Raw genomic sequence first — 16,574 nt, forward strand, 5'->3', positions numbered from 1 at the left:
AGCAAAAAAGTGAACAGTTCTTTCTTTCAAAAAAGTTACATTACATAATTTTCAAAAATTGATGCACACTGAAAATTAAACAAAAATACATAACAATTAGATGCAAAGTAATTTGCTAGGTGGTTCCAGGGGCTTCTTTTTCTTGGGTCACTAGGCACAGGTAAATCAGAGCAAATTTCAAGTAGGAATTGGTTGCATGAACTAAGTTTTGAAGAAAGGATTCTACAAGGTCAATTAAAAAGAAAATATATTCCAGATAAGACAATCCTCCAGTTTAAAGGCAGAAGGTAGGAAATTCAACGTCCTTAAAGGGATTTGTAGGTTTACAACAATTGGCTGAAACCATGAGAGTGCCTAATGTACAATCAGGAAGATACTTGCTGAAATTCTTGGGACTCTTTTTCTTTTTGTCACAGACTCCTTTGGCAAATTGATGAAGCCTATGGATCTCATCTCCCAAGTTTTTAAATGTATAAAATAAAATTCTTAATATTACAGTGGAAATCTTACATGGAAATAGTTATGACAATAGTAAACAAGACAAGTTAAGTGACTTCCATGGGCAGGGTCACACAGCCAGAACTAATCTCAGTCACATCTAGCTCTATGACCCTGGGCGATTTAACCCGGATTGCCTTGCATCCAGGGCCATCTTCAGTCATCCTACTGGTTCTGAAGGAGAAAGTGAGACTGGTGACTTAGCACATCAACTTCTCACTCAAATTTATGTGCTTGTCATGACGCCACCCTCCCTGATGCCATGGCCTTCCAGTATGAAGGGCAAACACTATAACTGGTTTCCTTTATAACCCAATGAATTTTATTTAATTCATTAAAACGCTCTATTCTAATTTTTTTAAGTTTTTTTTTTGCAAGGCAATGGGGTTAAGTGGCTTTCCCAGGGCCACACAGCTAGGTCATTATTAAGTGTCTGAGCTCAAATTTGAACCCAGGTCCTCCTGCTCTATCCACTGCACCACCTAGCCGCCCCTCTATTCTAATTTTTAAAAAAAAATGTTAAGAGCCCCTGCTCGAATGCAAAATCCCCTGCCTGGTACTCAGTAGGCGCTCGATAAATGCTTGTCCCCCCCCCCCTTTCCCTGATCTGGTTCAAACTCCCCGTTTTTGCAGAAGGGGAAACTGAGGCCCGGCCAGCGAGTGGCCCCTCCTTCCACGTCAGGCCGCCTCTGGGCACGGCGGGGCCGAGCTGGGTGTGGGCGGCCCGGCCCGGGCCCAGGCCAAGGTCACGCACCGCGGCTGACAGCGTGGAAGCCAAGATCCGGAGGCGGAAGCGCGTCGCAGAGCCGCGGCAGGAAGGGCGGCGGCGCGGCCCCGCCCAGGCCACAGCCTCTCCTCAACCTCTCCTCCCCCCGCTCCTTTCGGTGCTGCCGGAACCTTTTCTATGGTGCACCGTGACCGACGGAAGTACTACCTCGGCGGAAGCGCCGCGAACTTGATATAGCGGAAGTGTTCTTTCTCTTCCGTTCTCTTTAGTCCTGGCGGCTGGAGGAAGATGGTGAGTTTTACCTTTGGGTAGACGTGGTATCGGTATCCATCCTCTCTCCCCGGCTCGCTGCGATGGCCAACCACGGCGGCAGTGGCGTCCGCGGGCATCGGGGAGGGAGGTCCGGCGGAAAGTTGGAAAGAGGAGCCTGAAATTAAAAGTGTGGGCCGCGGTGAGACCCGGGGTTTAGCCCTTGTCTGCGGGAAGCTTCACGCCTCCTACCTCGGAGCCCCCCGATGTCCCCGAGAGGCCCCTCCCGGGACTGATCGGGCTGCTCGGGAAAGCCTGGGCTCCCCGGGCCCCACTTACTGGGGAATGGCCTGAAGTTTGAGAAAGCGTGAAGGGCTCTAAAGAGTAGGATTTCCTTATTCTCACACCTCCCGTTTACCCCAAAATAACTCCCCAAAGGCCCCGCCATTTGGAGGACGGATTACATGGCACATGGTCGTGGGGACTTGCTTCAGCAGCATGGCCTTTTGAAGTTCGTGCCTCGTGTTAGCGCCAACGTTTGCAGCCGTTTTCTTGTCGCGCCAAATTGTGCCGTTAAACAATTTCAAATGAGTTTTTGTTCTCTAGACGAAGGGGACATCTTCGTTCGGTAAGCGCCGGAATAAGACGCACACTTTGTGCCGTCGTTGCGGCTCTAAAGCATACCATCTCCAGAAGTCAACATGCGGCAAATGTGGATACCCCGCTAAGCGCAAGAGAAAGTGTAAGTTGGCCATATTGCAAGGGGCTTTCCTTAAATCAGGGGCCAGGGTTCACTTACTGTCCTTAGAGGGTAGTCTTCTTCGTTTCACAGACGTGACACATTACAAATAGTCTCTGTTCAAGTGTATAAAATGAATAAGAAAGGTAAATGAAAGTTTAAGGACTGTCCTTTGTTAGGAAAATATCACTTAAACCAGAGGAGGTGAATTCACATTTTGACTCCTTAAAAATAAGTAGGAAAAATTACTAGTCTGGATTTTTTTTAATGGTAAATATTTTAAGGTAGAAAAGTAAACACCTGAAAGAAATGATTAGAACAAAGTTTTAGACAGGGAATCTTTGAACAGGTGGTACACATTTAAAACTTTTTTAAGAGTTGTTTGGGCAGTGGAGAAAACTTGTAATTCTGGTGTGCCTAGCTTCACACAATTAATTCACTATTTAGGACTGTTCTATGGATTGTTGAGATGTGAAAAATACAAAAGGAAGGGATTTTTCAGTGAACAAATCAGCATTTGAATGCCCTTGATTAACTTGTAATGCAAATAGAAATGCTCCTTCTGAGATGAGATTATTTCATGTCTTTACCATCTTTAAGACTAATAACTTAAAATGAGCAAAAACTTGCTAACAGCTAAGAAGGTGTTGTTGAAAATAATAGGTTTGGGGGATTTGGAAGACTTGAACAATTTTTTATTTTTTATTTCCTAGATAATTGGAGTGCAAAGGCTAAACGACGAAACACCACTGGTACTGGTCGGATGAGGCACCTAAAAATTGTCTATCGCCGATTCAGGTACAATTTTGTTTTCTTACTGAGCTTTATAAAACAAAATCATGAGTAGTTCCTCCTACTTCAACAATGACTATCAATTAGAGTAGTTTTCACATAATTTGCAAGTATAAAACTAATGAATTAGTCTTAAATTTCATTCTTGGTAGTGATTGTTGCACTCTGGAACTAGATAAATAATCCATAGGGGCAGTGCTTTATTAGAGGTTTACATGCATTTATTTTTTTTAAGAGCAAAAAATATTTAGGGTTCTTAACTAGGCCTCAGTTTATTGGTTTTATAACAGGAACCAAAGTGAAACTCCTTCCAGGTTGTAGCCACAGTCAACAAATGCAGTTGGGATTTTTTGAAAACCATTGTCAGGGTTATGTTTTCAAAAACCTCTCTGCTCTAGAGTTACTTTAGAGAAATAAAATGTTTCTGACTAGTTAAAAGTTACTAGGGTTTTGTTATTATGGATCTTTTCGCCATTGAATTCAGCACTTCCACCTTGAAGTTTTAAAATGGGTATATTTTTATTTATGTTGCTTTGAAGAGAGAGATTAGAACTGTGGAACTGAGTTTTAATATAAAGCTTTTTTTGGTAAAGTAATTTATCACACTGAATTTCTAGTCTGAATTCTTGATAATATATTTGATGCCAACATCACAGGCATACTTCTCTTGTTTAAAAAAAATCTTTGAGAATTCAGTGCAGAAATAGGAAGCCTTGTGACAATTTAATCATCCTCAAATTTTTAGAATCTTGGGCTTGAATGGATATGGTTTTTTAAACCAGCACATTTCCTACCTATATAATCATGAGCCAAAAATAAAAAGTAGGCTAACAATTGGAAGTCTATAAGTTTTATGTCCTTTATGAGAAAAATGGGGGTGGGCTCTTTGCAGCTTGTCAGTGATGCACTCTTAAAAAATGTCTGAACATATGAATTAATACTGATTTCAGCATTTAACTGAGATAAAGCTGAGTAAGAAATAAATAAATAAAAATAAAACCATATACCATGAAAAACTAAACCCTTTTTCCCCCCTTTCAAATGCCATAGGAATGGATTCCGTGAAGGGACAACACCTAAACCCAAGAGAGCAGCTGTTGCAGCATCTAGTTCATCTTGAGTATTCAACTGTTTGTTAAAATAAATATCCTGAATTTAAAAAGTAATTGTAGTCAGTTTCATTTGATCGATTGATCACTTTAGTGAAATTAATGAGTTTTTGGTGGATATTTAATAACCAAAACTGGACTTATTTAGTAACCTGCATCTTAGGTCATATTTGGGTTTTGTTTGTGACTTTTTGTTTGTGAGAAGTTAGTGTTAGGCCTTCCACTGCCCTGTGAACATCCTCTTCACACACCCCCTTCCCCAGTGCACAAAGAGACACACTTCAGTTATTAGAATTAATTAGTACTTAACCACTACCCATCTGTAATACCCTACCTTACAGAAGTGTTGTAAGATTTAAGTGAAATCATATATATAAATGTGTTATAAACTTAATACTATATAAATATTAAACTGACAGGAATTGGATTTCTTTCTGTGCTATTTAATAAGCAACTTGATGCTGATGTGAAGTTCACAGCTCTAAATTAGCTTGAATTGTGCTAGCAAAGCTTAAATTAGAAAGGTGACAGCACAATAGAAAATGATACATTTGGAATCAGGGCACCTGGGTTTTTATTCTAATTCTGCTAACATGTACAGACATGCCATTTGGAGAATGTTGGTTGTCCAGCTGTAATTTCTCAGTCGCATTACATATACCTATACATGAACATACAATGTTTGTATATTCCATTTAGAGGTGGAGTGTCAACTTTTTTTCATTTAAATGATTTAAGAATGTAGTGAAAAGTTTACAGGATTTGTATTTAAGTAAATTGAAATCTGTCACAATAGAATTTAAGTCCTTGAATGGATTTCTTGTATTTTAGGGAAAGGGGCACTTTATGCATTGCTTGATATAGTGCTCAGGGGTGGAGCCTAGATGTTCAGAATATATGAATTTGTAAAACTTGTCCTACCTTTTGAAGGAAACTGAGTATACCACCACAAAAATAAGTTTTGCTGAAGTATTTGTAGCCTCTTGTCTGCATGGTTACTTTATAGTTTTATCCGGGACTGTTCAAAAACTTAATAGACAATTTAATACTGGCATTAGAATTTTTTAGCAGATTTATAGTTGTGAATTTGAATCCCAGCTCCTATCTGTCCCTGAACCTGTCACTACTGGGCTTGTTTCCTCATCTGTAAAACAGGAGATGTAATTGGACTAACCTGAGGTTCCTCCAGTTGTTATCTATAGTTCTACACTTTTAATCCGCTGAGTTGTGTTGGCAAGTACCACAGCAATGGAAGAGATTTCATCATTTTGTTTCTATCATGCATTGATTCAACTGAAAATGTTATATTCTAACCTATATAATATTTCTCTTGCTAACTAACGCATTACATTGTAATCTCTGTAAAAGTAATAACATACAAGGCTAGTGACTTGCCCATCTGATCACACCTGGTAAATACTGGGGGTGGAATTAGGAATTCTTTACACTCAAAGGAATATCTGACTACAATAAGATAACCTGTATATAGCATTTCATACCAACATTTTGTATTGAGTATTCATTTTCCATTTTACAGATGAGGAAAATTGCTTAGCATTAGATAACTACAAAATTTCAAAGGCAGTAAATCTTTTAACTATGCATTAAATACTTGCTGATCCCTAGAAGGTAAGATAAAAAATGAATGAAAAGATTACTGCATTCAAGCTTCCTACCATTTAAAAGTTTGAATACACACAAAAAACTAGAAAATGGGGAGTTGCTCCATGCAACTAGGGCTCTGAGTACAAAGTTCTTGTAGGAATTAGCCGTTTAAGTAGTTTTGAAGAAGACTAGAATATTGAACTTGAAAAGAATTACTAAATGATCCAGTGACCCCAGAGTGTTAGCTATCACAGTGAACTAGTACAAATGGAAGCATGTTGTGGTTTTTTTTTTTAGGGGTGGGAGGGGCTGTTGCTGGGGCAGGGGAGCATGGCTGATAATAGACTTTGTTTTACATGATTATAATGTTTGTAATTGTTTTCTTGGAGGAGGGAGGGAAAAAATTGGAACTTAAAATTTTTTAAATGAAGGAAACCAGCACTTTGGAGATTAATATTCATGTATATATGTTTTTTAATATAGAGTAATATACCTAATGGCATATGTGTGTACTATCTATCTCATCAAATGAGATAGGGTGCCCCAAAAGCCTTAATACAGTTATATAATGTACATTGTTAATTTTGTGTATGTGTAAAATGTTTAACTTTAAAACTTTAAATAAATATCAACTGTTTCCTTTGGCGAGTTCATATATTCTCAGTATGGGCTGCTCAGTATAGTCAGTAAATGAAGTTGGAAGTGAAAATCAGCTTCAATCAACCTGCTAACTGAATAACCCTGATTAAGTTACATCACCTCTGTTTACCTCCATTTCCTCATCTTTAAAATGATTTTAAGGAGAAATAAAACTTAATACAGTGCACATAGTAGGCTCTACAGAAATGTTGGCTATTTTTTATGTCAATCAGTCAAACTTTGTATTCCTTCTGTACCCTGTGCTAAGTTCTAGGGATAAAAAGATGCAATAGACAGCCCCTGCCCTCCGGGAACTCAAATCTAATTGGGGAGACCTACCAACAGATAGATACAAATAAGTTACAGGATAAATAGAAGTAAATGTGGTTAGGGAAAGACATAAACATAGAATTTGAGGGAAGCCATGAGGCACAGATGAGGAAAAGGATTCTAGGCATTGATAGGCAAAGATGATGTGGGGAGCCTGGAGATAGTATCTTGTTCATGGAGCAACAAGGAATCCAAAATCACAAGAGTACCCAGCAGGGAGTAATACATAAGAGGACTAGTAAAGAAGATGAGATAGCTTATGAAGTTGAATGCCAAACAGGATTTTATATTTCAGCTTAGAAGTGAAGGGAGGGAAGGAGGAAGAACAGGAAAAGGGTTTGTATGGTGTGATTATAACTGCACTGCAGTTAGGTTAAATCATTTTTGTGGCTAAATGGAAAATATCTTTAAAAGAGAGACTAGGTAGGCAGAACCACCATCAGGCTGTTGGAATAATCTGGGGTATAAGGTGAATGCCTATTTTAGAGTGTGAGAGAAGAGAAGGGAGTATATTCTAAACTGGCAAGCAAACCTTGGGAATGGTTTAGGGAGAGAAAGAAGAGTGGGAAATCCAGGGTGATACCTAGGTTGCAAGCCTTAAAGACTAGGAAGGTGGTGTTGCCCTCTAGAAATAGGGAAGGCAGGTGGTGAGGAGGGTTTAGAGAGGGGAAATAAATTGAGAGATGCATTGAGTTTAAGGTTTCTATTAGATATTCAATTGGAGGTCTTTGAAAGGCAGTGGGAAAAGGGGCGATTGAAGACCCAAAGTTTGAGGTAGAATAGGTAGATTTAAGATGACAATTATATCCTTGGGAATTTGAGATTATCAAGAGAAAATGATGGAGAAGAAAAAGCACAAGATAGCCATGTGGGATCCCTATGTTGAGTAAGGAGACTGAGAAAGAGCTATCAAGTAGAAGATGCAAGAAAGAATAGTATCCCCGAGAAAATACCAAGGAAGAGATGAGGATCAACAGTGTCAAAGAATAATCAAGGAGGAGAAGAATATAGAAAAGGTCATTGGATTTGACAATTAAAATTTCATTGGTAACTAGAGAGCAGAATGGAATGGTGAAGACAGGAACCAGATTCTAAGGGATTTAAAGGAAAATGAGAGAAGAGCAAGTGAGGCATCTGTTGAATACATTCCCAAGGAGTTTAGCATGGGTCAGGTGAGATTTTTAATGAGATGGGAGGATACTTGGGCATCTATGAAAGGACATGTTTCTAGGGTAGTAATGAAGGGAGTAGTACCAAATTTTTAATGAGCCATCTCTAACTTGGACATGTGCCAGTAAAAGATAGCACTTTATTAATAACTTATTTTTATTAGGAACCAATTTGAAAATCATGGAATTACTTCATTTTTTGGAGCTCCGCCTTGTGTTGTGGAGCCAGATATAAATGATCGTTAGTGGAAAAATAGATTTAGGTCATGAGTGATCTTCCCAGGCCAAGCCCACCATGCAGGACAATACAATGATTATATCATTTGTGACCATCCAATTAGGGGTCCTGTAGGAAAGGCTGGATTTATTGTATGATTTTGGGGGTACAATACAGTTCAAGTTATACTGATACACTTCAGGTAATTCAAGAAGCAGAATTCAAGGAAAAATGTAAGACCTTTTTATGATTAAAACAAATTGCTCTTAGCTACTTTGTTTTCAGTGTTTTACTAGACCCAGAACCTGCCTGGGAAAAGGATCTGTGGAACTAAATAATTATTAAATTCATTGCACATATATTATTATAGAAATAACTCTGGACATACCTTTCTTTTAGATAAATAAGGACTGTATCCCTTAAAGCACAATGATTTTTAGTTTGATTTGTCAATTACCTAATGGATTTGATATAGATTTACAAACCTTTATTATAGAAAGTTGCTATAAATGGAAAAAAAGGGACATAGTTATCATATGATAGGGGAAAAACTCCCTTAGCTCTGTTTAATTCCAGCATGAGTCTTATCTAATAGCCAATTATGTTTGTACAGGGTGTTAAAGGCAAAGCTCAAGATTCACCAGGTGAACCCATTTGTATAGCAGCTAAAGATTCTTCCCCGCAATACTGTATTAGGTTGGCACAGAGAAATAGCAGAAACTTACCCTCTTGTCTCACAGTGCTATTATTTAGAAAGCTCAACTGAAATTCAGTCTGATCCAACTAGTAACTGGATCTACTGAGCTTATGAGAACAAAATGGTCTAGATCTAAGGCAAGCTAAAAGAAGGTTTTGGACTAGAGAATACCTAACTCCTCAGATAATTTAGCAAGGGAGGTCTTTAGGTATCCTGTTAACCATTCCTGAGAATTAATAGTGATAGGTACTGCAACTTAGATAATGAAGCTCCTGTGAAATGGATATCTATGTGATTTCTCTAGGAAGCCCCCCATATTGGAATAATTTTTCAAGCCAGTTCTACCAGCTTATCAGATCTCCAGTAGCTGAATGAATGAAGGTGATCATAGGACTTAGGGAATACTATTATTCCTTTTGGGACAACCCATAGTCCCATAGACTTCTCAAGTCCTTTTGAAGTCTTTCTTGGTTTATAGTTTTTAGCTGCTTGGTCAACCAATTATTTTCATGGGCATGAATTCTGTTTTCTTGAATGTGCCCAAGAATTTCTCCTGCAGTTTGGGGAAGCAGTAAATAGTCAGATAGGAAATTTGATTTTTCATTTAATTTTTTAATGGGCTATCCTGAAGAAATATGAAAACACCAATGTTTCCATGACATCCTAGTCATGAACCACCCTAAATGCATGCTTTTTCCTTATTTCTGAGGTAGGATTTATCAAGGCACAAATAAAAGTCTATTCCTTCTAAAAGAGTTTTCTTCAAGTCCTCTGGGGTGGGAGGGTGGGGAATAAAGTAACTAGATATTTTATGCAGCCATGAACTAAAAATCTCACTTTTCACTTCAGGTAGGATTAAATGTGTTTACACCAACTACATTCCTTCCTTTCTCAGGCAAATAAATCTAGAACATCTGACACCCCCAAACTGGAGGGAACTTGACTAAGAGAAGTGATGAAAGGGAATAAAGAGGAATAAAGGACAAAGGGCCAAATGGAAGGCCTGTTTGGGGGTCTCAGGGGCCAGGACAGAAGGATGAAAGACTCATACTTCAAAAAAGGGAGAATGGTTCTGAAACAGGCTACAATGGCTTCACTAGCAATCCCCACAACTGAAGATAATGGGAGTAGGGAAGGCAGAAGAGTTTAAAACAATGTACCAGTGTCAACTGAGGCATACACCTCTTGTCCCCCGTATGAACAGGGGGATATTATGGCAATAATCTGGAGTTCTCCACACTGCCAGGGCTTGAGAACACAGGTTCTGATCAAGCCACTATCTTGCACTTTGAAAGGGAGCATAGAAACTGGGAAGTTGATGGAATCTTTTGGTTTTTCAAAGATTTAATCTTTTCTTTCCTTCACTGATTACAATTCATAACTATACTCTTTCCCTTGTCTCTGAATACTATTTGTCATAGCTGTATGATTTCAGGGTTGTTGCAAATAGGAATTGCTGTACCTTCCCTTTCAATTTTACCATACCACTTCCCTATCTTAAAGAGGTATACTCAAAGATAATGACACCACTTAACTAACAATTATACACAATACAAATATACTCTAACAATACAAATACACAAATTCTCAGATGCGATTAATTCATTCTGCTAGCAATCCACTTAAATTGCAAGTTCATATTCCACAACTCTACCCAAGCATGCAATTAAAGATGATCATTTGAACTAGACACACAAAAATCAACCAAGGAAAAATTCTTTCTCAAAAATTTTTTAAAATACATGCAAAAAACTTTGCCAATCCATGTGCTAAGTACAAGAAAGAAAAAAAACAGCCTGGTATCAGAGTAGTCCTCATCACAGACAGGGACCCTGATGATTGTATGGTTTGGGGGGAGGGGGTTACAATATAGTATAAATTTTACACTGACAAAAATGTTCAGGGAAAAATGTAGGATTTGTCACAATTAAAATAAAATACTCTTAGCTGCTTTGCTTTCACTGTTTTCCCAGGCCAGAGCCTGCCTGGGAAAAGAATCTCTGGAAACTATATTATTATTATATTATTATTATTTTATTATTATTAAATTCAGTATGCATATATTAATCAATATAGAAATCATAATTCATAGTAGGATGACAGAAGGGGTAATCTGTTGAAAGAAACAAGAAAGGAATGGGATCTCTTGAGTAGATGGAGGCAATGTCATGCCTTGATAATGTTATGTTTGAAAATTAATTAAATTTATTAATAATTAAATAATAACTAAGTAAAATTAAGAGACAATGATCAATTTATTAGTTAAGCTAACAATAACAATAAATTAAGTCAATGACCTCTCAAAAGTTACTCTTATTTTTTTAATCTAGATTTTTTCAATAATTTTTTTTTTGGTTTTTGCAAAGGCAACAGGTTAAGTGACTTGCTCAAGGTCACACAGCTAGGCAATTATTAAGGTTTGAGGTCCGATTTTGAACTCAGGTCCTCCTGACTCCAGGGCTGGTGCTTTATCCACTGTGCCATCTAGTTGCCCCAATGGCCTCTCATTAACCAATATGGCATCTTCCTGAATTCACATCTAGTTTCAAAAACTTACTAGGTATATGACCAAGGACAAATCACTTAACCCTACATACCTCAGTTTCCTCATCTGTAAAATGGTAAAAGGAAATGACAAACCGTTCTAGTACCTTTGCCAAGAAAATTTCAAATGGGCTCATGAAAAGACTTGAAAAGGACTGAACAAGGGTAAAGTAATCATAATTGATAAACATTTTAATGAAGAGGCTGATGGGTTGAGTCTCTTCAGCTCCTCCCCATTATTTCCCTTTGGGAGGTGGGAGTAATCCCCAGGTGATAGTATTAGTCTTCAGACAGGGGTGTATAGTTTGCTACGTGGTCTGATTGAATTGACTTGAACTTGAGTTAAGTGTCTTACTGATAATACTCCATCCCATTACACCTAGACGCTATAATTCCTAGTAATCTTAGTAAATATACTGATTTGTACATTTATTCCCCAGAGGCCTTTGGCCCTGCCATTGAGCAGACACCATCACCTCCTTCTAGTCCTTGGATTATAATCAAAACAATACTTCTATTATCAAAGAAAAGGGTGGATCAAGAATCAGTCCTAAAATTCCATACATCATCCCAGTGAAGTACTTATATAAGGAAAAGACAGATTATCATTCCCCATTTCCCCAGTAAGAATTATCTTTTCTGTTAGAATGTAAGCTCTTGAGGTCAGGACCTATCTCTTTTTCTTATTTATATCCACAATTCCTATCTCACAGTGTTTAATAAATTTCTTTCTAATTGAATTGAACCAACATTGATCATCTATATTCTGAGGGAACATGATGAAAAGACAGGACTCATTGGAAAAGACTGATATTGCCCAAGATTGAAGGTCAAATGAGAAGAGGACAGCAGAGAATGAGATGGATAGTGTGGAAGCAATGAATATGGTCTTGGACAGGCTTCAGGAGATAGCAGAAGACAGAAGGGTTTGAAATGCTATGAACCACAGAATCACAAAGAGTCAGACATGACTCTCAGATATAACTTAGCAATAACATATTCTGGATGATGAAAAGACCAAGTAAAACATTTTATAGAAGGATAGAACATATATAAAAATAAGTAAATATTGAATAAAGAAAAGATAAATTTTGAGGGAGGATATTAGGAGCTGGATGATCAGGAAAAGTTTCAAGTGAAAACATGACTTGAAGAAAATTAAGCTTTAGGAGAGAGAAAAAGGGTGGAAGGAGAAGGAGGCAGAAAAGGTAGAGAAGGGAGAACAATGACAGACTTGAGAGACTAGAAGTGCAAAGGTAGTGGTGAAAAATAAAACTCACTATCTTAAGAAAGGCAAGAATACCACTTTGCCTGGACAGTAGAATGTATGAAGAGAAGTTACATGTATTCATCAATAAACATTTTTATGTACCTACTCTGAGCCAGTAGAATACAAAGAAAAACAAAAGATGGTTTCTATTCTCAAGGGGTTCATTGTTCTTTCTGTACCAAAAACACTGTTCATAAATACAAAAAAAGCAAGTTGAAGCTAGATTATGAAAGGCTTTAAATATAAGCATATGTTATCCCAGAGGTAAGAGAGAACTGCTGATGTTTATCAAGCAGGGGAGAGACATGGTCAGACCTGTGCTTTAGGAAAACTATTTTGGTAGCTCTGTGGAGGAGGTTTTGGAGAGAGAAGAGACTTGAGACACCAATGAAGACGCTATTGTCATTGTCTAGGGGAAGTAATGAGACTTGTACTAGGGTAGTAGCCTCTTGAGAAGAGAAGGTTGTGTAAGTAGTCAGTCAACAATTATTATAATCATAATAATGTTTGTCTTTCATTTTCGAGCATCTAAAGCTGGGTTCAAACTCTGGTCCTCCTGAATCCAAGACCAGTGCTCTAACCTCTGTGTCACCTAGTTTGCCTACTATCATTCATTAAACAATTGCTATGGTGCATTCACTGTGCTAAGTACTGGGTTGCAAAGAAAGGAGAAAGGCAATTCCTGCTCTTGAGTTTATAGTCTAATGGGGGAGATAGCATAGAAACAACTATGTACAGACAAGACATATATGTGTATGTGTATGTATTATGAACTTTAATTCTTAGATTAAAAATAAAGGAAAAGACAGTTCTAGATTTAAAAAGGAAGTTTTATTCTCTAAGATCTTACCAAAAATCTATAGGTGGAGGACATCTTTAAAGATGTCCACCAAGAGCTTAATGAGGGAATGTATTTAGAGAAATCACACAAAGAATCATAAAATTTTTGGCAGTCAACCAATCAGGTTATACATTAGTACATAAAACTATCATTGATTTGATTTATGATTTTCTAACCCATCCATAAGGTCTGTTCTATCTGACCAGGATCCAACTAGTAGCAGGACTACTGAGATAACCAGACCAGTTTCCTGTCTTTTCAATATGGATTTTACCTCTGATTTTTTTATACAACTGTGAAAGTAAATTTGCATATGCAAATAGGTAGAACCTGGCTACTTCAAAGACACAGAGCCTATCTGCAGTTTTTAATAGCTAGAGACACATAGACCTTAAGGAGGGCAGAGGTTAACATTCAGACTTACAAACCCTAATTAGAAGATGAGAAGCCTATTTTGGTCAGAAATATAAGATTAAAGAAATAAAACTTTGAAAATATATATATGTAGGTATGTATATATGAATAAGTATAGGTGATACCATGACAAGCAGATGATTTGGATTGAATGAGGCAGTACTGTGGAGTACCTTCTCCTCTGGAGTCACCTTAGTCCAGGGGCCAGATATGAACCAGGACAACTGGAGATGGTTCTGGATTTTTAGGTTTTAAGTATGTATCAAGTGTCTGAGACCGAATTTGAATTCAAGTCCTCCTAACTCCAGGACTGGTGTTCAATTCACTGCATCACCTAGCTGTCTCTATATAGATATAGACATAAACACACACACATACACACAGATGAATATTTCTATATATAATCACATTTATCTATAACTATGTCTAAGGACTCATTTCTAAAATATATAGAGAACTGAGTCAAATTTATTAAAAAAAAAAGTCATTCCCTAATTGACAAATGGTCAAAGGATATGCAAAGAAAATTTACAGATGAGGAAATCAAAGCTATCCATAGTCATGAAAAATTGCTCTAAATCATTACTTATTAGAAAAATGCAAATTAAAGCATCTCATACCTCTCAGACTGGCCAATATGATCAGAAAGAACAATGATCAATGTTGGAAGGGATGTGGGAAATCTGTTAGTGGAGCTGTGAACTCATCCAACCTTTCTGGAGAGAAATTTGGAACTATGCCCAAAGGACAATAAAAATATGCATACCCTTTGATCCAGCAATACCACTACTGGGACTATACCCTGAAGAGATGATGAAAAAGGGTAAAAACATCACCTGTACAAAAATATTCATAGCAGCTCTAAACAGAAGAATTGGAAATTGAGTGAATTTTATATATATATATATATATATATATATATATATATATATATATATATATATATATATATATATTATGGAACACTATTTTTCTGTTAGAAACTACTGGGACTATACCCTGAAGAGATGATGAAAAAGGGTAAAAACATCACCTGTACAAAAATATTCATAGCAGCTCTAAACAGAAGAATTGGAAATTGAGTGAATTTTATATATATATATATATATATATATATATTATGGAACACTATTTTTCTGTTAGAAACCAGAAGGGAATTCAGAGGAGCCTGGAGGGATTTGCATGAACTGGCGCTGAGTGAGATGAGCAGAACCAGAACACTGTTAATGTACTTGCTCATTTCATAAGTGCAACAATCGGACAATTTGGGGGTATTTTTTGATAGAGAATACCATCTGTATCCAGAGAATTATGGAATTTAAACAAAAACCAAAGACATATTACCTTTAATTTAAAAAGATGTTATCTTATTATGTAATCTTACTATCATATTTTGTTTTTTTTCCTTAAGGATATGATTTCGCTCTTAACACATTCAATTTAGATCAATGTATAGCATGGAAACAATGTAAAGACTAACAGACTGTCTTCTGTGCAGGGTGGGGGGAGGGAAGTGAGATTTGGGGAAAAATTCAAAATTCAAAAATAAATAAATTTATAGCTATGTCTATCATCTATGTATCTATATAGAATAATCAGCAGAGGAAAGTCATTAACATGAAGATAATTGGGAAAAGTTTCTTTTTGGAAATGATAACTTAACTAAGATATGAAAGAAACCAGGGAAGCTAAGCAGAGATGGAAGAATCAGGCTTAGGGGACTGGCACTCAGAGTCAGGAGATGGCATATCTCATGAAAGGAACAACAAGAAGGACAATGTCAATGGATCCTAGAATATTTGGAGATGTGTAAGGTTTCAGAAGTCAGGAAATGTGAGAAGGGTGCAGGTTATAGAAGTCTTTATAATTCAAATAGTATTTTATATTTAATCCTAGAAGTAGCAATTTGTTGATTGAATTGGGGATTTAGGATAAGATGAGCTTTAGGATCATTTTGACAGCTGAATCAAGGATAGCTTGGAGTTAGAAGAGACTTGACAAACCAACAAGCAATACTTGACTTGTTGCTCCTGTAAATAGTCCATATGTGAGAAGATAAGCATAGTGGCAATGTCATGGTGGGGGGAAGGGGAAGAAGGTATATGTGAAAGATATTAGAAAGAAATTAGAAATGATGGGACTTCACATCTGGTTTTATTTGGAGGACAAAGATGAAAAGTCAAGAATGAAAATGTAAAAGTATAATAAGTTTCTCAAATTTCAGGTTAAAAAGATTGAATTCTTTAAGAGAATACTCAACCTTCATCTCTCAGTCACCTGGCCACTATGTAAGGAGTCAAGACTCCTGAGTATCTCCCCCTATGTTAATTACTCAGGAGGATAATGATGGGAGACTTGTCCTGCCAGGAAGCAACAAGAAGAGATCAGAGAGTATTATTGTTATAAGGATGAGAAACAATTTGGACAACTTAATATTGTGCAACCTTCATTGTCAGGCCACAAAAGGAGGTTAATAATTTCTCCCCCTTTTTTTTGCATAAATATTTTTCCCTCCCTCCTATTTCAGGATGGTCATTATCTTAATGATCTCAACCTATAAGTTAGAGATAAGATCTTAGAGAATAAAATTTAAAATGTCTAATCAACCCTTTCTGTAAATTTTGTTTTAACCCTATATTTTTAAGATTTTTACAGTTTTAGAGTTCATAAGATGTAAACTGTCTGGGAAGTTGATGGTATGTACCCTCTACAGTAATATCCATGTTAGGAAGAT

At 37.0% G+C, this 16,574-nt stretch overlaps 1 protein-coding gene and 1 non-coding gene across 2 annotated transcripts; both read left to right on the forward strand.

Moving 5' to 3' along the window:
* Positions 1-1,410: 1,410 nt before the first annotated feature.
* On the forward strand, positions 1,411-4,171 carry RPL37 (ribosomal protein L37). Its single transcript, XM_074200559.1, has 4 exons — positions 1,411-1,516; positions 2,081-2,216; positions 2,927-3,011; positions 4,056-4,171. The coding sequence occupies exons 1-4, from the start codon at positions 1,514-1,516 to the stop codon at positions 4,123-4,125; spliced, it is 294 nt and encodes a 97-aa protein (XP_074056660.1). The 5' UTR covers positions 1,411-1,513; the 3' UTR covers positions 4,126-4,171.
* On the forward strand, positions 3,896-3,975 carry LOC141503830 (small nucleolar RNA SNORD72). Its single transcript, XR_012473131.1, has one exon. It is a non-coding gene; the product is annotated as a small nucleolar RNA SNORD72 (small nucleolar RNA).
* Positions 4,172-16,574: the final 12,403 nt, after the last annotated feature.

Source organism: Macrotis lagotis, chromosome X (genome assembly GCF_037893015.1).
Source record: "Macrotis lagotis isolate mMagLag1 chromosome X, bilby.v1.9.chrom.fasta, whole genome shotgun sequence".
Taxonomy (NCBI): Eukaryota; Metazoa; Chordata; class Mammalia; order Peramelemorphia; family Peramelidae; genus Macrotis; species Macrotis lagotis.